This window comes from Aythya marila (genome assembly GCF_965140915.1).
Source record: "Aythya marila genome assembly, chromosome: 7".
NCBI lineage: Eukaryota > Metazoa > Chordata > Aves > Anseriformes > Anatidae > Aythya > Aythya marila.
In genome coordinates this window covers 24,234,577-24,256,646 of record NC_139048.1, presented here as the reverse complement: position 1 = coordinate 24,256,646, position 22,070 = coordinate 24,234,577, and the positions used below count along the sequence as shown (strand labels likewise).

Below are 22,070 nucleotides of genomic sequence, written 5' to 3'. Positions count from 1 at the left end.
AGGGACCCCCTGGCAATACTTGTGTCAAATCAAGCACACTCTGGCCAGCCCTGTCAAGAACTGCCTGGACGGGTAGCACAGACTCCCATGGTTTTCCATGACCATGGAAGAAGGGTAAGTAGTCACACGGGTGCCCTATAGAGAAGAGGCCAAAAGTGGGACAGGGGTGCATGCTGTCACTGCTTCCAGATGAGTTTCCAGCATTCCCCACTCCCTGCCTCAGACAGGAGAGTGAGCATTGCTGTACTGGGGCATCCTGGAGAAAGAAGGCCCTGTCACGTTCAGCTCCCCACGTTGCCTTTCCCTTTTGGAAGCGTACAGCTGCCTGTGCCAGCTGAGGAGGTAGCAGGCCGCTGCCACTGGCGAGGGAGGGGAAGTGCAGGTGGGTGGTGCAGCTGCAACCAGAAGAGGCATGAAGCTCGCCCTGGGGATTTCTGCAACAAATTATTGCTGTAAATAGTTCATAGGTAATAGGCTTCTGTAATAATCACCCGGTACAGCAGAGCACTTAAGGACATGCTTAATTATGTTGTTTAAAAGAGAGCGTAGGCGTGGTTTCTTTTTTATACCTATGTGTTTGTCTTCTGAAAAAAATATATTCTATGTTTTAAATACGTTTTTAATTGATATCATTACCTTCTCCACTCCTTCTTCTGAGGTCATTCGTATCAGTACTTGGCATATTCATTTCTGGAAACTTGTTTGGTTAAGCTATTACCTTTGCGAGAACTTGTACGTGTCTGGAAAGGTCCTGTACAGACACACATAACACTTGCTCCAATTTGACCAATTTTAGCGAGGATTTTCAGTCACCTCACCATTTGTTGAACGTTTTTGTTCCTTGCAGCATGTGCTATGCTGTAGTGCCATTTGTACAGTTGCGAGGAGCTTCCTGTTACTGAATGCCTCTTCAGGAGGACTTACGCCTAAGTCTGTAGGTGACAGGGACTTGTACCCTGCTTGCTGACCAGAGCCTTGGACTGTGTGCCTACAGAATTGATATATTTAATACATAATGTATATGTTTAATATATATACATTAAATATATGTATATCTTTAATACGGAATTACTTCTGGCAGCAGGATTTCTGGCTTCTCCAGCACTAAGTGGGGGAGGGGAAAGGAAGGGGGGAAGCTCTATGTTTTGTTGGTTATTTTTCCTTTTATAAATGAAAGCAACCAGGTAGAGCGTTGAAAAATTGTAAAGGAAATGGGAAATCTTAGACTAAATAATGTAGCTTATCTATTTCTTTTCTGTTACCATTTCAAGTAACAATCGTGAAATGAAAGATGGAAGAAGCCTGGATGAGAGCCATCTTCTATATGGAAAAGCATGTAGTTTTTTCCATTGTAAGAACACAACAAAATTAAATGTAGAGCCTTGGCGGAGGTATCTGAATGAAACTATTCATCTCAGAGCATTTTTTTTTCCTGTTGTTGTTTTCTGAAGAGGGGAATACTGAGCAGCATATGAGTAGATATTGTATAACTGTAACTTCAATCAGTCGCTGTTTTAGTTCTGGAATAGTAACAAAGGCTGCTGTTTAAGAAGTGCATTCAAACTGTATGTTTCTTGTGAGATAAGTATTTTTTGTCAGTGTGCTAGAATTGTAGAAATCAGAAGTATTCAGAGTTGATAGCTTTGTAAGATGAAATTTTGTGTGGGCAAGTTGAGATGAAGTGTATAGTATTGGGGGGGGGATTCCTTGACTTTGATATATTCTCTTAGTATTACAAAGGATTGGCCTAAAGGCAACCCTCCCCCCCCCAAGTTGTAAACACCATCATCCCTTGGTATGGTTATGGCTTAAGTACTTTTTTCTTTTGTACTTAATTCTCTTCCGGTACTACTTTGACCGTACCATTATCATTAAAGCAGGTCAATTCTTACGTTTCGGCTACATTTATGAATGGGTGTAGATATGTGTGTGTTTGTGTGTTCCTGATGACTTGTTCTCAAAATGAAAAAAGTGAACTGTGGCTGTCATTTGTTCTGGGAGAAGTCTGAGCTGCTAGAAAAAAGCTCAAGTTAGGCACTTGGTAGATGTTGCTGTTGCCTGCAGTAGCAAGCATGCACCCGGCACATTCTGCCATGTAAAAACCCAAGTACAAGGCTGAGAGTTCGTGGAGTATTGGATGCAGTAAGAGGTTGTTCTCATTGAATCAGTGCTTGCTTTCCTTGTTACCTAGTAGATTTCTGGTCTTCTGAATGCCAGTGTCTGCAGTTTTAAATACCTACCTGTAGTTTCTTTTTTCTTCCACGTAGGTTTGGTTATGGCATGTTGTGTCTACAAACATAATTAAGTGGTTACTTTGATTTAATTCCAAAATGTAAAATAAATTTTAAATATAGCATTTAGTTCAGGGTTTAATTTTATTTTGCCATTCATATTACCTGATTGCACAATTATTTGGTGAAATAATATGCTGCAAAGCTCTGTGTATATCTATGCAAATTAAATGAAGTTTAAATTTCTTTTCACCATTGCAAATTTTGTAGACCTACTGTTACAGATAGCTAAGGTATTTGTAGGGATCTGGTATTTACCACCCTCATCCCACACCAATTTCTTCCTTCTGACTGTGTAAGTATGTGGGTATGTTTTGAAAATCGTTTCCTTTCACTTAAATCTTTTAGGGTCAGTTGGAAAGGGCAGACTGCATCATCCTTTAGAAATCTCAGCCATGTTACTTGCAAAGTGTCTGGGAAATAGCTTCATGTAGAAATAAAATTGTCTCTAGAGAGAGAACTATCCTTGCAAACTTGAGCTTTCCCTGAAGGGACTGTTGAATAACAAAATAGGCAGCCAACAAGTCTTTCATCAAACCTCGAGAATTGGTTAGTGTGCTAGGAAAAGTAGGTGTGAATATATTACTGTCGGAGGTTAAATGAAGCTAGCAAGGAGAATTGAAGGTAGTCAGAAATGTTACTTTTGCCACAGCTTAATGACAGGAAACAATATTCTAAGAGGTGTTTGTTCCCGGCCCAAATAATGACGTGTTAGGTAACTCAGTGCATCATCTGTCTGTCCTTTCTTCCCTCCAGAATAAAAAGGGATGTATAACCTCCATATTTTTAAGAATTGTTGCTAAGCTCTCAACTTGATGGTATTCTTAAAAAGCTGTACCACAGCATCAGAGGGGTTGGGACAGACTTCTCTGCGATGCAGGTTGGAAGGCGCTGAGGAACAGTGACCAGGTGTTTTCTCCATGTCTAGCTTTTCTGTTTGCCAAGTGAAGTTTAAGGGTGTATATATAAACTGTTATGCATTTGTTTTCCAGAGCATCAACTGCTGTGCACATTTAAAAATGCTTCATGGCACTGCACGGTAGGACAAACTGTGCTCACTGCTACTACAGTCATTTCCTTCTTTTGATTTATTACCTTTCCTTCCATATCACTTTTCACAGTTTTTGCTTTCGCTGTGTTTTTTTTTTTTCTTTGTAACAGCTCTAATTTCCTTATACAGCTTACTCTGCCTGTTTTCTCAACTCATTTGTTGATACACTGGGTATAAAATGCTTCAGGTTTTTGCAGGGTGTAAGGACTTCTCAGAACTGACTTAAGCTGCATTTGTTCCTAGGGTAGTGGAGTCCCACACTAGGTTGGTCCAGGGGTCCTGCTGATACTGGATATTTATAATAATCAGTTGATCATTGCATTTGGGCTTTATAGTTAACCTTGAACAAAATGGATGAGCCAAAATATTTACTTGCCAAAGCCCTTGAGTACAGATATGAAGAAAGAAACATTTCATCACTTCACATACGGGAAATGTGCTCTGACGCTGATAGCTGAAAAGATAATTTCATTTCATTTATATCAAGCTTCATATTCTAGTTGCAGGCTGGAGACATGCTGCTGCTTGTGTGCACAGGTGTGTTTTTTGTTTGTTTGTTTAAAGAAATTATACTGACCACAGTTCTGTTAAACCTTTTTTAGAAGTGGTATCACTTGCAGATTTATTGGCAATGCTGTATTTACACCACACTAAGTCCTCTGGCCATAAAAAGCCAATTAAACCTTTTTCCAAAAAATATGTTCATCTACCAGCAGAAAGCGGGAGGGGCATTTGGAATTTTTCTTTGACTGACACTGTGTAGGATGAAGATGAGGAAACTTCCCTGGCCTCCAGGACTAACTAGCATCATGTTACTGCTTTAAGGTATCCTCTAGATTAATCCTGCCAGATGACTTGTCTGATTTCCAAATTCACCTTCCTTCTGCAGTTGTAGTGAGCAATGCCATCCTCCAGGCATGGCCTAGGAGGAACCCAGATGGTGTCTGTGGCCTTTTGGTGCTGATGTCTGGAACTCCCCGGCCAGCTCTCCAGCTACCCTGTGTTCAGGTTCATCAGGCTTGAAGCATGAGGTCCTGCGAATAGAGACCATTGGCAGCAAGAGCAGCGTGCTTGAACAATTCCTTATCTTGCTTTTATCTATAGAGATGCCTCAGCTTCTTATTTGCCCTGTATGTGACAGTAAAACTCAGAAAATGGACCAGATGGATTACATAGTGGCCTTGGAAAAGACCTTTACTAAATGACTGATGAAAACCAGTCACTCTAGGTGTAGAGCAGATGAGAAACTTTTTAGAAATGGATGAGTCTGAAGTGCCCCGATCTATTAGGAGTGTGGTGAAAAAAAAGGGTTGGAGAACAAATGGGACCAGGCTAGGTGTAAAAGCAGAAAGAACTGGCATGCTCCTTGAGGAGTGCTGCAGGGACCAAAACAGGGAAATTTGTGGGTGCGCCCTGAGTGGAGTAGACATGCCATGTGCCACTGCTCTCCCGCTGGTGTGCAACTAGTCCCTGCTGGAGGTGGCATCACACAGGGAGAGCTGAGAGAAGTGCACTCAACATGATGTGGGTCCATAGGGCCTGCTGCTTTCTGGTGACTGCTGTCACTGCACTGCCCAGCCGAAGGAGCCTTGGGTCCTACCTCAGTGTCAGGAGTACCTAGTGAGAGGGCGGGATGCTGTTTGGCTGGACACGGTGCAGGTAGAGCCCTGGAAGAGCAGCGGTGTGCCAAGTGAATTTATGCTATAGGTTATCTGATTTCCTTCTCTAGATAGAAAGGGATTGGTGTATGTTCTCTGTTAGGTTTTAGTCATCTGTGAGGGTTACTGAAACATTACATCTCTCTTAATAAACATCTCACCTTAATAAACAAAATTAATTATATCCTGTTACATATAATTTACAGAGGAATCCAGATCAGAAAGATAACTTTCAGAGAAACATGAGGATGTGAAAATGAGATTGCAGGAAGCTTGCTAAAGTAAAATGCTACTAGGCATTTTTATATTTTTTTTTTTCCCCTTTGGCTTATCGTATAGAATCCACCAAGAAAATGTCAGCTTCCTGCTGGCTAGAAGCAAAAGAAGATCTAATGAATATGATTTACTCGTTACCAATGTAATGGAGGTGGCCTGTTCTGGGAAAAGCCAACTTGCAGTTTGACGAGTTTATATTAACCATGATTCTTGAAAATGACTTCTGTTTGATCACTTAGTAATATCTCATGAGACTTCTAGAACAGAAAACAGCACCAATGCTCTGGCAATAATGCAAGGACTAACTGTAATGCGCAAGAGCTGGAATATGTGACAAGTTGATTCAGCTGCCTGCATTGCAGTTTTACTAAGACTTGTCTTTAAATGCAGCTTTTTCCTGTCTGTACGAACTTCTGAGGTTAAAGAATCTGGAGATGTTTTTTTTTTCCCTTTTTGAGTGTGAACCTACAAAAATGAACATTTCTATTGTACGAAGGTTACCAGTGAAGGCAGTGTGTGCATTCTATAAATGGGAAGTTGTTCTTTTTGCCAGAATCTAAGTGTAATGTAAGTTAGCATTCTGGTATTTCCACAGTAGCGAGGTATGTTGCTGTTAGCCTTAAAATAACTGCTGAAAAACTATCGCCCGTCTCATGTCACTACCTAATGGGAATTCAGGGCTGTAAGAGGGGCATAGTTGTTGGCTGTGTGCTGTTGAAGCTGAGTGTTGGAGACAAATGACTTGTCAAGGCAAAATGCACTGACTAGAGCAGAGTTAAAAGCCATCCCAGTCAAAAAGCAGGAAGACAAAGGTTAAAGCTGTTGTTGCTGCTTCAGAACCTGTATTGCTGCAGGACTTTTTGAATAAGTAATAGCAGTAGTAATTATTGTTGCATCTTTGGTCCTGGTGCTCCAGCACATACATTTAATCGCTTCTCATGTAGTTTCACAGAGTGCAAGAAATTAAATAAGTTGTTTTGTAAATAGTGAAGAAATAAGTGAAAGAGTGGAAGGTAGCAAGGGTCATATTATTTCTAGCTGACCTGATGTACTTGGGCATCTTTTTTGTTAGCTTTTAAGCAGTCATAAGGTTTTATTACCTCTTTGCAGTCACCAGGTGGCAATAGATATATGTAAGCTGATATCCTGCTAATAAAACATCATGGTCATTTGGCTCTTAAAATTTGCTTTTGTTGCATCTCCGTAAGACATGATCAGAGCATTGTATCTATGGCAAAATAGCTGGTATGCTGTTTACTACAGCACTGTCATCGTGTGTATTTTTTTGAACCAAACTACGCAAATTTAGGTTTGTCAAGTGGTTTAATTTTCTCTGTCCATCCTTAAGTGAAAAGAGGATGATTTGACCCCAGGTTCACAATTCAGTAAACGAGAACAAATAATGTTAATAAAGTATGTGGATAGCAGCAAGTGTATCCTAATGATAAAATGAAAATGTATGAAAGTTAATAATCTTTCTTGTCCCTTTCCTTCTCTCCTTATCTTTCTGCTGTTCTTCTTTGTTTATTAAAAACATCAATTTCTATTTCTTTTGTAATTCATACTGCAGTAAGATGCACAGCAGTATTCTAGTGACTTACATTCTTTTTAAAGATACCTTATAAATTCTTCTTAGTACCTCACTGAATTCCTTGCTGACTATCAGAATAATTACCTATAGCAGTGAGCGTAGTCATTACTTAGCAGGGTATATTTAGGAATGCATGTTTAGAAATAGTAATGAGTGTCTTCGGTCTACTGCAAAGTGTTTTGAACATTTGTTCATGAAAACAGGAATTTTCCAGATATGGATATGTTGTTTTTAACACCTGAACATCAGATGTTGTACGTAATTACATGACTGATGGCTTGGAACTTGAGCATCTGAACTCAGGGCTGCTTACTGATGTCTCTGGCCTCAGGCAAGTTACTTAACTTTTCTGGATCTCAAGCTGCACAGAAACTGTCACATTACATTACAATCAGCCTGATCTGTTATTCTGTCACTGCCACTGATTTTTACGTGTGTGAACTGTTCTGTCCTTAATAAGAGTTTATTCTTTATCTTTTCTAGTTGAAAAATAGCCTAAACTCTAAAGTATGTCTTTTCCAAAACTATATTCTTGTTGTCTTAAATATGTTGTTGTAAAATACTGTCTCAGTTGTAAAAGGAGAATAAATACTTTGACCCTCACTGTCTATGCAAAATTATTATAGTTTGAGGTATTTGAGAAATCAAAATGATAATTTTTCATCTGCTTCATTCTTAAAAAAAAAAAAAAAAAAAAAAAGCCATTAAATGGCTTTTTTGTTGTTGTTGTTGTTTTCATACTGTCCTAAAAATAAGAGAGCATTTTATGCTTCAAGGTACAGTGTTTGTGAACTGTGGGTATGATGAATAAATGATAAAAGTGTGTTTAAAAGCAGATGGGAGAAGAGTGCAAGCTTTTGCTGATCTGACCTCTGCTACTGTTTTACCTTTACTGTGAAGTTGAGTGCCTTTTGGTTTTGGAGTTACTCTTATCCTTAAAGGTAAATGGCTACAAAGCATCAAAAGTGAAGGTGACACGGACAGAAGTGAAAATCCTGACCTCACACGACACCTTAAATAGGATATAAGGTCTGAATGTCACACAACTAGCAAGAGATGACTGCATTTTATGGTTTCTGACAAACCTGGCTGTGCAGGCTTCCAAGAGAGGAGTAGCCTCAGAGACAGACCGTGGCAGATCCATGTGGTCTTCAGCTCCTTGGGCAGTTTTGCTTGTTGTAACATGAAAAGCAATGAAAATGCTGTAATCTGGGTCATTTCCAGTTTTAATCAAAGTTTTTTGCTCCCCCACAGCAAGTAGGAGTCCTGCCAAAGTCAGTTGAGCTTGGTGTGCCGAGATGTGGATAAACAAATGTTTGTCCTGCTGCCCTCCATCCGGTGTGCTGGACCCCCGTCAGAAACAGCCCTTGCTGACAAGGAGCTGAATCAGCTGGCAGCCGCAGCACTGGGAAGGGAGGTGGGAGGAAGAGCAGAGTTAATTAACAGTGGAAACTGGCAGCAGGGGAACATGAGGAGTTGTTTAATGACATCCTAAAAGTAGAGGTGTAGTAAAAAACCTTGTGTGGGCAAAGCAGCCTTTCTGCCTTTCTAGGCTGAGTCCTGCAGCACTAAGTGTTCTAGTTGGGAAGGGTAATGAAGTTAGAATCAGCAGTACTGCAGATTGGGAATAGAATCCTTTAAAGATGGGTTACATGCCAGGGGCTGTGCAGCTCAAATCAGAGCACTCTACATCTTGAGGGATGAAGCACCCCATGTTCTGTGAGTTAGAGCCTGGTTCTTCATACTGAAGCTGCTTCAGTAGACCCACCTCTTTGGCTCTGTGCTTCAGGTGTATATCTGAGGGAGTAATTATTCTTATTCCTACACACTTACTCAGAATAGGAAACTTTAGAAAGTAAAATAGCCTTTAGACTTGACAAAAACTCTCTTTCAGTTGAATTTTATCTATTAACTTTGTAAGTATTGGAGAGTAAAACATACATTCTGGGGGGAAAAGTAAGTATTAATGACACATGAGATGAATTTAGAGAAAACTGAGTCCCCTGTATCTTTTTTTTTGCTGCTGTAATCAGTACAGTATTTGTTACAGGGCCGTGAGCAGAGCTGGTTTGTATGCTCTCTGGAAGAAGAGAAGGTCGTAGCAAAGCTAGCTTTCAGCTTATGTGTGACTTCCTCAGCTAAGCAAGTAGTTCTGTTAGTTCTTAGTTCTGTTCCTCAATTTCCAATTTTTTCAGTGGTCTTCCTCCCATCAAACTTCATAAGAAAAGCAAGAATTTGAAGACATTCAACGTGTTGTAATTGTATAAGGTAGAAGGAAATGGTATTCTTGAATGTTTTCTGTACGTAATGTAGCAGTTACTAAATTGCTCTGTTCTTTGAAAGCTGCTTATTGTAGCCAGGAACTAATAAGAAGCTCAATCTGGTTGAGCAAAATAGGAAAAAAACATAACAAACAAACAAACAAAAACACACACACACACAAAAAGCAAGTCTGCCATGCAAAGGCAAGCATGTTTGGGCTTTTCTTCTTTTTAGTATGAATGTGTATCTGTAAATGTCTGGTCACTTTTTTTAATGAAGTACGAGCAAAATGTACTGTGTTTATCTAATATCTTTCTACTTCAAGCTGCAATTTTGAACTTGAGTCAGTGAATTGACATCTGATATAACAAGTTTGTGTGCTGGGAGACTGTGGCACGTGTGATGAATACTATGGGAAACATATAAAAGGCAGATACTTGGACAAGTGTGGTGAAAGGCATGCAAACCCCCAGATGTGAAGCATTTTCAATATTAACTTAATGTACTCACTGGTTCTTGGTGTTTTTTTATTCCGATGTTACTCCTTGTGCAGCCTGACAAGATGGACAGCCAAAAAGTTCAAGAATTTCAAATAAAGAGGAGAACAGTTTGCTCAGTGAGGAGAGCTCATGAATAGATCATATAATGCTTTTTCGTTATAAAATCTTGCCTATGCCTTTTTTCTTGCCTTTTCTCTGTATTTTAATTTCTGTTGGAGTGATTAGGAGCATTTTCCTATGTCATGTGAGGAAGCAACCTACAGGGTGGGGAAATGCTCTTGAGGACTGTTTTCAAATACTTCTGATCATGTAAACTATGGTGCTAATTGAGCATGAATTTAATACATGGATATGTTTCAGTTCAGCAGCTAAAAGTTAATTTTAATATTATGAAAGCTATACTGAGTTTTCTAGTAATTGTTTCTGACATTTAATATTGCTGATAATGATGATGATGGCACATTAGAAATAATGAACTCATAACTTGTGTAGTTAGAAAATCCAGACATCCCCACAAACAGCTTGGAAACACGATCAACAGTGCTACTGGATTTTGGGGGGCTGGGGTGTTAGTAGTGAGGAATTATGAATGGGTCTGGTGATTCCTCCCGTTTTCACACTTCTCACGTTTTCTGTGATAATGTATCATGCATGCCGTATCTTGCATTTCGAAATCTGAACTGATGTTTTAAGAACATTACTGGAAACAGTCATATGTCCTGCTTTGATGAAGTCAGCTTGACAAAACTTTTCTATCTATTCCAGAGAGCAGAATTTGACTTGCTTTAAATTTTGTCTTTAGCTTTTAATTCAGGGAATGAGGACAGAAGGGATTAGTGCTCTTGAAGATAGATAAAGACAAGATCAGCTCAGATGATGAGAGTAGTTCAAGTATCTGTTTCAGATCAGCTTGTACAATCATTGATGTGCGATTTAAGCACTTTATGTTATGGACAATGGATCCAAGTTTTTCTGTTGCTTACATTACTGTTAAAATATGAGAAGTGCTGTAATCCTTGATTACATATCAAGGTGTTCTATCCAGTATTTTTTTTTAAAGGTACACGAAAAGCCCACTCATTTTCAGAATATATTTCTCTTTCCGCTACTACTTATGTGGATTTCCCCTCCTCCTTCCTCGTCAATTTGTGAATTAAAATAAACAAATGTAGGCAAGTGTAACTTAAGACATATCTGTTGAACAGTGGAAATCCGTTGAGCATCATTTGAAAGTATGCATGTGAAACAGAATGTTGACATAAAAATGTAAGGGGAAAATAAGATACTGTTCTGGAAAAATTGTCGTTGACCCAAGTTGTGTGGGAAATGTAGTTCATGGCTTTAGTAATAAAGTATAGTTATACATGTAAGACAGCTGTGGAATGTCACCTTGTTGATTTTTCTTACAGCCTCGGTGTTGATTAGTGTATGGCTTCTTTTGCTTTGTGGGTGCTATATAGGTGCTGTAGTTATCTTCTAATATCAAGTGCTTTTACAAGAGTTACTGTATTTTTCTGAAAGACAAACTGTACAGCTAATCATTATATGCAGATTTATAGTAGTAATTACTTTAAACTGGTGTTATCAATCAATGTCTAAACGTAATGTGATCCATTTTTAAAACTTGAGATGATAGATGCTAAGCACTAGAATATATCTTAAGTCTCTTAAAATTTTCATGTTGATTCTTAAATCTGACTGTAGAGAAAATCAGACTGAGGTGTCAGGTAGAAAAGCCTGTGCATAATTTTATTTTGCTTCAGCTTTGTACAGCACATGTAGCAAGCTATCTTCAGGGCTTTCCATCTTGATCAGTTTATCCTCAAATTAAATATTTAAAGGTGGGAAACTGAGATGTACCAAATACATGATTTATACGGATTGCACAGAAAAACTGAGAAAGAGCTATAGGCAAAATGCAGATCATGTAAGTTTGATCTACCATACTTAAAATAGTATTGCAGATACTTACTTGGGTACCTAGAGACATCCTGTCCATTCACAAAATAGTCAATGGATTATTTTGTAAATTTGGTTTTACAAAACTCCAATGCTTTCCATCCTTTTCATTATGGTTGTGGCAGTTGGTCTTTTTGCAAATATCCCGAAGGAAGAGGAGAGCACTTAATCACATTATCTGTCATGGAAACATTTTCTTTCTCCATGCCTAAAAAGAAGCAGCAGCAGCTAACAATCACTTGAACTGTGTTTCCATGCGGGATTCCTATGTAAGCTTTTAGAGGAAGTGAGTGATTTTAAGTTGCTGAGTGTAATCATGCCTCACTTCTTGGCACACGATTTCATTGTCTTTGAGTCCCATGCAGTTCTAATATGATCTCGACACACATTGTCTGTTGTAAATATGTGTTCCTTTGTTTAATACATCGATCTGCTTTCTTCAGCTTCCCCTTTGTCTCTAATCATTCCAGCTCAAACCACAAGAAATCTGAGTTTAGAACAGGCAGACGTTGATTTTAATTAATGACAAAATTATTTTGCTTTTAATAAGCACTAATTAATTAGAAACAGCTTAAATTGTTATCTGAAAATGGTTCAAATGGAAGCAGAAATACACAGCAGACTTCTTCCTGAAGCTGGTGTGTCAGTGTTGTGCTTGTAAGGTTTTATTTAAAAACCAGAGCAAGCCAAAGCAAAAATAAGCCCTTACATCCTGTATAATCAACTAAAATTATTTGTGACCAATGTATTTTAAATCATTATTTATAGGAATGTGTCAGGTGGAACAGTGTACTTCATGATCCATTTCTTTTTTTTGTACTTATTGGAGCAACGTCTGCTAGTAAAACCAAGGGATTTGTTTGGAAGGAGTTTAACTTGGCTTTTGCCTAGCCATTGTCCCTTTAATCAAATTGGGGAGCCTGATTCTTTGTTGAGATAGCAAACATTGAAACTGGGGGGTCCAACCAAATTTTACTGGCTGGGAATCTGGCCCTAAGTGTGTTTTTTCAGTTGATTTTGCTGTTATCGCTTGTGTTGTTGGTCAGCTTCTCTTCATCACTTCTTGTCTTTCCTTTATCTGATACTGTGATGATAGGTGTTAGTTTTTTCCTGAAGTAGCACAGGAGATGAGCTAAAGCTGTACTTTATTTAATTCATTTGAAAGGTAGATCCATGCGTTTCATGTGATGCTTCTCACCTTTCATGTCTTAATTTCAAAAAGATTGGAGGAAACAAATGATGAAACATAGAAAGGAGGACTATAGGAAAGACAGCTCCTGAATATATTGATTTCATTCTTGAGCTCATGTCCTAGTTGTGGCTGGAAATGGACCAGATTTCAAATCACTTAGCCACAAAATGATTCCCTTTCCTTTACTATGGGGTGCTCGTTTTGTTTGTGAGGGATGGTGGAGCTGTTTAGTTGTTAAGGTTTTGAACTAGGGCCTGTTTTTTCAGTTCTTCTGGGAAGTCAAACTTAGCATACTTTTAAATCAACTAAAATGAAAGACAACTCTGTTGATCAATTTATGTGTGGGGAAAAAAAAAAAAAAAGCTTTCATTATCATCAGTGACAAGTTGGCTCCAGTTGCTTTTGGGATCAGATACTTGAAGTTGCACGTGTATGCAAGCAAAACTTATTTACTAATTAAATTATATTTCAAAGTGAAGAAAGGAATACAAATCAGTAAGATGATCAAGTTGAAGTTGGCTCATTAAAAGACAAGTAATCAAAGTAGATTCTGATGATCATCAGACACTGCTCAATCTTAATGTTTCAGAGAAGAAACTTTGTATTTTCACTGTCAGAAATACTCATTGTTTTAGTTCATTTTTTTTTCTTCTGATTTCAGTTTTACTATTTCACCTGGAATAATTTCCTACTTGGTGTGTACTGTGATGTTTATTTACAAGTTATCCATTTCCTATTAGAGAGCACAAATGTTATTAATGCATAAAAATCTAATTCAGTGCCAAGAAAACAAATGGTTAGCTTGATTTGGGGAGAAGAAAAGAGAAGTAGTGGTAACACTGTCTTTTTCTCATTCTAGGATCTACTTACAGTGTGCTGTCCATAATGCCTTCTGATTCTGAAAGCAGCAGTTCTCTGAGTAGCATCGGTGAGTAAAGGATTAATTTAAGAACTTGATAAGCAAATCTTTTGGGAGCTGGGATAACATGGTTTTAACCAAGTTGTCTTTGTGAAGGGTGGAGGGCTTCAACTCATAGGATCAAAGAAGTTGAACTAAATGGTAGAGCTATGCATCTTGATGAGGGAAAAATATATCCATATTGTGTAGTGCAACTGAAGCATTTTTGTATCTGTATGCAGTTGTTGCCAATAAAATCTATGATATTTGGATACATCAAATTACATTACTATGCTCCAAGTTACTGAGTAAAATGATGTAGAAATGGCAGTGTTTTTACAAGTCTAGTGTGTGTATATATATACATACAATTACAGGCATTTATATATGTGGATGCATATGATTATATAAATGATAAAAAGCATCACAGAAATTAAAAGGCTACGATCTTGGCTAATAGTATTTGAACATTCTTGTAAGTGGCTGCAAGCTACCTTTTTTCTTTTATTTTCTTTTATTTCCTTTTTTTTTTTTTTTTTTTTTTTTTGACCTGAGTGTAATGAGTTGATTCATCTTTTGCATTTTTAAAGCTATTGGGAAAGAAAAAAGAAGACTGGAGGAAAAAGGAATGTGGACAAAAGCCCTCTAACAACAAGATCATCTCAGAGTAGACATATGGGCTGTTAATCTTCCTATTTACTTATAATTTTATAGTGAAATCCATGTAAAAGTCATTGGTCTTGGATAGGGAATGTATGGTTTTGCATATTTCAAGTTCCACCGTAGTGTCAGGCATCCATGGAGTTCTCTGACAGCACCAGGCAAGTCAGTTGTCTGTTTAAGGATGCGTGTAGACATCTGTTGCAGTCATTGGAGTGAACTTTTAACTCCAACATGAAGGAACAAGATTTTAGGGTTGATTGAACTATTTTCTGAATGTATGGGAAGCAGTGACATGTTGTTCTGATTTTTATCAAGGTCACACTTCTGTGCTACCTGAAAGAAGGGTATGATTTGAGTTATTTAAAAAAAAATAAATGGGGGGGGGGGGCTGGAGAAGGGGGTGGTCTGTAAGTAGGAAGAGAAGAAAGTTTCTAAGCTTTAGATTGTTTTTTCTTTTTGCAGAAAGAGCCTTCCAAAGGAAGTTCTTCAAAGGTGAAATACTATTAAGTCCGTGAAATAATTAGATGAAATAATGCTTGAAATATGAGAGGATGCAGGTGGTCCTTTTTAGTCCCATGTTCCCAACTTCAATAAAGGAAGGGAACGCCTAATCTTGTTATTTTTTTTTCGAGTTTTATAACTTCATGAACGCACATAGTTGATCCTTTGTACCTGATATTTTATAAATTTGGAAGTAAAGCTAGATAGATTAACAGCTAGTATTTGCTGTCATGGAGAGAACTTTTGCTTTAACTGCTACCATTTGCATGTTACATGTATATAGCCGCTGTTTTCCATTTTACTGATTTTCTGTACCTTATGCAAGTGCAGGACTATTGTTTTCCTGTTTCTGCACATGTATTTAGAATTTGGCATTTTACTTCTGAAACTTCCTTTATTCCCATATATGAATCAGAACTGAATTATTTTGAAACTGTTTTGTTCATGTCATATTTGAAAATATTGAAGTGCATACTAAATAACTGGCCTGTATATTGTACCTTCAGAGCTATCCTTGGAAGTGTTATCCTTGGAAGTGCACACACCTTTGGTGTGTGCAGTGGTACAAGTTATTTAGAACAAGAAAAAAGTGACCGTTCTTAAACAAAACTTGTCATTTCCATGCTTTTGTTGTTATCATATGATTAAATTAAATTGGGTATTTAATATTTAATACACTAACAGCCAGGGGATTTCCTTGTTTGAAGCTGGCATGTTTGTTTTATAGCCTGGTTATAGACTTGTTAGTCTTGAATATCATTCTTCTTTCCCAATCATTTTCTCTCCCTCATATCTTGTTCTACAAGAGATAATATTTTTAATGTGGTCTAATATCAATAGCAAATTTTCTCTGCTTAGTAGCCAACATGTCCTAATAGATGTTTGCAAGTCACTTCAAAGCTGTAGTCAGGTTATTTGGATACTGACTGATCCGTTGAGTGACAAGCCATCATAACTGAAAATGTTTGTGTGCCAGCTCCCTGAAGGCTCGTTAGGACTTCTTGGATGGAATCCCAACAGATAGTGAGTTGTTTCAGTGTTTCAGGAATGTTACATGCATCTGCCTTCCACCACTGCTCTCCACCATGTTGGGCAGTGGAAATAAGTTCTTTGCCCATGAAATGAATGCATTGGTATAAAAAGGTAAATAGCTCATAGTTTGGAGACAATACAAGGTTTGAAGTGTATCGTTGGACCATGGATAGGTATGTGCACACATGTAAATAAAAGAATATTTACATTTCTCTACTCACATATGTGTTCCTTGTATGGCAGAGAGGGGATCTGTTTTTTTTTTTTTTTTTTTTTCTGGATTCAAAACACATTATCGTATAGCATTTAACTAATTTTTGTTTCTGATGTGCCTAGTTACTGTTTGTCAAGCAAGTTGGAAATTTGACCTTTCAGAGAAAATTAGAACTGTATTATAGATGCTAATTTAGTCCAGGTAAAGAAGCAGAGAGTCTATCTTAGCATCTTCAACTAGGAGAGATGATCCAAACTTTTGTAGTCTTTGGTCTCTTGTTCATAAAACTAAATAGTGAAGAATTATGTCCTTATGCTTCATCTTTTATTTCCAGTCTTAATAATCCTAGCTATTGTTGTAGGCAGTTTCTGCTGCTAGCATTGTTAGTTAAATGATGTTTTTCTGAAATAGTTCCAAGTAAGACAGGATGTTGTGAAATTTAGATGATTCTATCAGTTTTACAGCTATGCTGGTTTTGAGTTAATTTATGGAGCTGATGTATATAGTAAGAAGCATATTTCAGGAAAAAAAAAAAAAAAAGACCTTGATCTAAGGACTAAAATAGTTCTAGGGCAGTTCTTAAAAGACAATTTGACGAAGGTGTGTGTTCAACCTCAGTCAAAGCAAACATGGTGTTAGAATTTGGAAAGGAAGAAGAGGAAAGATGGTTTTATCACTGTAAACCTGTGGTGTGCCTAAGTCTGGGGTTATTTGCACTTCTGAATCTTTGATTCTAAGAGAACAGGATAGCAAGCACAGAGCAGCAGCACAGCTGCACGGTTGTGGAGCAGCTGTGGGGAAGCTATGTGGGGAACAGCTGGATACTCTGGGTTTCTTTGGTCTGCAACGGACAATTGTAGACATGCTTGTTAAGTCATCAATGGCTTGAGGAAGGTGAATGGATAATACAAAACTGGATGGGCATCAGCTTAAGCTATCATGACAAATTCTTGTAACTTGTATTTGAATCAGAGAGCTTCATTCTAGAGGATACTCCAGGTGTTTGTATTTGATGTGGCCTTGACAAACAACTAGACAAGTTCATGAAGGCAAAACCTCTTGCTCAGGTGATTGTCCTGAGCTGACAATTACTAGAGAGAGTAAGAATTCTGGGCAACCTCTTTTTTTTTTTTTTTTTTTTTAATTATTCTTCAAGATGTTTCAGAAGCTGGTAGTTTGCTCTGTAAAATTGCAGTATCTATTTTCTCATTAGCATCAGTGCTGGAAGTGGTATAAATGCTCTCCACACACTGTCTGTGACAAGTTTCTACCTTCTTTGTGCATATTTTATGGCATGAATAGCTTGGAATCCTGATCTCCCGAAAGTGGGAATAGTAACACTAAATGGTGGTCATGTGGTATAAATGAACTGATGCTAATGATTGTTAATTCTGATACATGAATGCAGAAACAGAATTGATCAGCAGATTGTACTTGTTGTGGGACAGGCAAACCTGATAGTAGTGAAATAGACAAGGAAAATTACTTTTTGTAGATCAATCTATTAGGTCTTTGGCACCACAACAGACTGCAAAGCTTTCTCCTTCGTTTCATGAATGCAGGAGGAAATCCTTGCTGACTGACTTTTTTTTTCTAATGGTACTTGAAAAAAATGTAATAAATGGATAAGCACACGGTTTACCTAGCTTTGCTTTACATTGGCTTAATTCTTTCCATGTCAGATGCTTCATCGCTGAAGTATCACTCTTATTTCTTTGTGTAGTGTATTATATAAGTGTTTTCATAGGTACAATATTTATATGTTTTAATCCCTGAAAATGGTGAAAGGGAAGACCTAAGAAGTACACTAATAAAGCCACTGAGATACGATAGTTTTGTTTTTCCTTGTGTAATAGTGTTCATCTTTTAAAAATTCCATTCTTAGTGAGTTAACTGTTTATTTGTTAAGTTTAGTCAGAAAAAAGGCTGGTTACATCTCACAGTTTTGATATTACAGGGTACAGATTAATATGGGGAAGGCATTCATTGTGCAGTGCAGTGTATCAGTGCATGTCCCTCAAGGTTGTTTTCTCTTGCTTCAGTTTGTGTCTTGAACTCTTTCTCTGTCCTGCTGCATGCTCAGTGGCTGTGTCTGCAGGCTCTCAGCAGCTGGGCAGGCGCTTGGACCCTTCAGGGCAGGACAGGCTGGTGACGTTCATCAGAGAAGCAGCAGTTCCCACAGGAAGACAAGAAAATGACCTTGCCTGTCTCTTCGTATCCCAATGCAGAACTAATTGTGAAAGAGGAAAAATGTCTCATTTTGGGGCAAAGGTCTTTTGAGGGAGAAAATTAAGCTTTCTGACAGTTCGTTCCAAGATAAGAACAATATAGAACGAGAGGCATGAATTGTTAAGATAGAGCTGTATATGCACAAGGTGATTCTTCAAAGCATGTGGGAAGTCCATGCATCTTTGCTGTATGTTTTTCTAGGTTAGAGTCAGGATTTTTAAATTTATAAAGTCATTGTCTTCATTAACGAGCTTTTCTATTACCATAGTAGCCTTAATTATTGTTGTAAACATGGAATGTTGGTACAATAGGAAAGTAAGGGATTTTTGGTAGGTATCGAAGAAATTTTACTAAAAGGGTTTTGATGCGCCTAAGAATAGTTTCCTCACTACCTTCTTAGCTTTTTAAATAACCTGTGAACTTTTTTTTCCCTTTGTTTTTATGATAAGCAGGATGGCAATAAGTAGTCCCTTCACACTATTACTTCCTTACAATAAACTAAGGTACAGCATGACCTGTTTAATACTGCTATTGCTGGGGTTTTTGTTTGTTTGGAGTGGGGGGAAATAGGATTTTCTTGACAGTTACACCACGAAGTAGCAATGCGTTTCATGATTAGGTGTTAGGTAGGATTCTTGAAACAGAGCAAGGTTTTCTTTCAGTGACCACAGTAACTGTTTCAGTGTTTCATGCACTTTTCACTGTCCCAAAACAGGAAAGCACACAAATGGATGGGATTTGGAGCCAGATTGTGAAATTCCTCTCCCTCTCGTGTTGCTGCAGGTGTATATTCACAGGGAATTTTTTCATCTTTAGCCTTCAGTAGCTGTTCTAGTCCTGATTTGAGAAGAGAGCAAGGAGTGATGTAGCATGTATAATTACTGATATGACTCACAGAAGAGTGTAGGGCTACTCTGTAGCAAGCACTGTGCTGTTATCCCAGCTTTTTTCCCTTCCCCTGCTTAGAGGGGCTTGCAGGGCATGATGGATACAGCAGGAATGAAATCCCAGCCACGCATGGTAGAAGAAGTGGTTGAGTAGAAGCCAAGGTATCAGACCTGCAGAAAGAATTGGCTCTTCATAGACATAACTGCCTTTTTGTCTGTTTAGTCTGTACATAAATACAGTACAGAGTGACAGGCTGTTGTACTCTACAATTTTTTCTTGTATTTCTTCCTTATCATTCAAAATTTGTTTAGATAACAGTATTTTCTTTGTTCCCTTAGATTTCCTTCCTTTTCTTTCCACTGTATTAATAATGTTCATGCTGTGCATGGGAACTAGCATTGGTAGCACTGAGGGGGGTAAGGGGGGGCGTGTCACTATTAATTCCCAAGAGAGTTATGATATAAACTGCTGTAACCTCTGCATTCCACCATTGTGCTTTGGCCCCACCTTTTCCCCTGCAAAGGAATAAATCCTCATTAAATTGTCATGCTCTCTTTGTATTTCCTTTCTCTTTGCTCTCTGTTAGTCACAAAGATTTTTGTGTGTAAATAGAAGCATCCTTCATCTGCCCACTCCCCGTGCTCAGCAGACTCTCTGAATGGAGCTACAATCCTGCATCTCTGACATCAGAATAATTATTTATGGAGATGGAGTGCCTGGCGTGCCAGGAACGGAACAACAGTGTTACTTTAGGAATTGGATAGAGCCCAGTAACAGAGCTGTTGTATGTGACAGTCACTGGCCCATCTCCCACTTGACCAGTAATGGTAACGGAGAGGGAAAGAGCACAGAATAAAGAAACCTTTTGTTTGGTTGTTTTTTGTTTTATAATGTGCCAGTTTGTATAGTGCACTCAGACATTTGGCTTGTATAATTTTGAAGATAAATGTTCAGCAAGCATTGAACTGAACTTGTATGACACAGTCTTGGACAACCGGTGCCAGGCAGCCCTGCTTGAGCAGGGAGGTTGGACCAGATGTCCTCCTCCAGAGCTCCTTTCCAACCTCAGCTGTTCCGTGAACTATTCTAAGTTCGTGTGTCAGAGGTGATTTGTAGGGTATGCTGAACTCAGCTCTAGTGCCAGTGTGCCAGACTGGCACAAGGGACCATTCCTGTTGATGTTCAGGAGTAGATGACGTAGGCAAAATGGTGGAAGTATTCAGGAGATCTGCATTTTGGATTTCTGTTTGTTTTTTCCAAAGTGTAGTATAGTTTTAAGTTCCTAATGTCAGGTTAATCTCAGTCTCAGTTTCTCGCTGTACAGCATGTATTCTGTACAGTATCAGCTACCACACTGTATAGCATTGTCTGAAACGTCCATAAATGTAACATTACAGAGAAAGAGATGCTAATTACTGAGTCACTTAATTCCAGCTACTTAGGAGGAACCAAGTGATAGTTCCTCTGAGTATTAAGTTACTGGGAATTTATGTGAATACCATATGTACAATGTATCTTGAGTTCTTTACCTTACCTTGATATACTCAAACTGAATAAACAGTCCAGACTAGAAGTGTTGTATTTTTGAAGTATGCTCTTAAAATATGTGAAGTTATTTTTACTCTTGCTGTATTCCAGCAGAATTTTTTGGACCTGTAAGGAAGGTTGGAAGGCTTGTTCTGACTCATTTCCTGTAGATGATGTAACATCAGCCCAAGGCCACCCTGCTTATACTTCAGCATGAAATTGTCAAATTTGTTTGCTACAGGAAGTAGTAACACAATGTCTTAATAAATTTCTGTGACTATATGGATTATCTACGTGACTTCCCATCTTTTTTTTTTCTAGTTTTTTATTTTACTGGCTCCTTTGTCCCTTTTTGTAGTAGGCAAGTAAGCCATGGCTCTGACTCACGTTCTTTGAAAAAAAAAAAAAAGTCTCTATGAATTTATTTAGTCTATGCTACAAGAGTTTTGAAACCCAGTGTCCAATAATACGCTGTTGACCTAAGCAATGTTTTGCCGTGACAGGATTATAGTTTCTGGAATCAAGCCATTATTTAAATATCCCAGTAACGTAATATAACTTCGAAGTTTTCTTTTAATGCTTTCAAAAAAAAGTGATTCTTCGTCCCCGCCTTGCTGCACAGTGTTCTTTTTTAATCTTTATTTTTTCAGAAACATGTAAAGAAAAACAAGCAGTTACATTCGGGGGTCAGGCAATAGCTCTGAGGACATTCTGCTGCGTTATGCTTTTTTATGATGCATTTTGAATAGAATGGCATTACATTCTTTTTCAGTTTTCATAACTATACCAAGATATTAATGAGTGAATTTCCAGAATGGAATAAGCTCTCCATCTGCATTTCTATAATTTCCTCATTTCCATATCTAAATCTGAGTTGTTGTGATTGCAGCTGTCAATCTTGTATTCCCTGTACTCTTCATCATGTATTCAAGCCTCTGTCTTGCAGCTGAAACCATGCTATTATTCCAGCTGTTCAGTTCATTGCAACTGGTATCACTCTTTTAGTCCTAAGTGTTTTTTTCTTGCCCTTCCCTGTTAGTATCACTCTGCTGCCTTTTACTAGGTGAATTTCCATTCCCGTCTGTAACAAACGCTATCATCGGCACTATCGTTTTATGACTTTCTCTTGTAGTTATCAGGTTCCATATGTCTGTCCCCACTGATCTCTTCCAAATTTGACTTGAACCAACAGTGTTTCCTTGCTTAACACTTTGTTAGTTTATCAGCCTGACAGGCTATTTACAGGTAGTTTTTCACTAATTGCAATTCAAGTGCTTAATCTGAGGCCCTTAATTCTTACTCCAAAGCAAACATTACACCCCTCCCATCTGATAATAA

The 22,070-nt window shown here is 38.1% G+C and overlaps 1 protein-coding gene across 2 annotated transcripts in view; it reads left to right on the top strand.

Moving 5' to 3' along the window:
- The window catches only part of DLG5 (discs large MAGUK scaffold protein 5), a 108,807-nt gene that overhangs the window by 27,442 nt on the left and 59,295 nt on the right, over nucleotides 1–22,070 (top strand). For both annotated transcript variants that reach the window (XM_082765353.1, XM_082765354.1), the window contains exon 2: nucleotides 13,640–13,708. In XM_082765353.1, coding sequence (XP_082621479.1) covers nucleotides 13,640–13,708 — 69 coding nt within the window. The remainder of the gene's footprint in view (nucleotides 1–13,639; nucleotides 13,709–22,070) is intronic.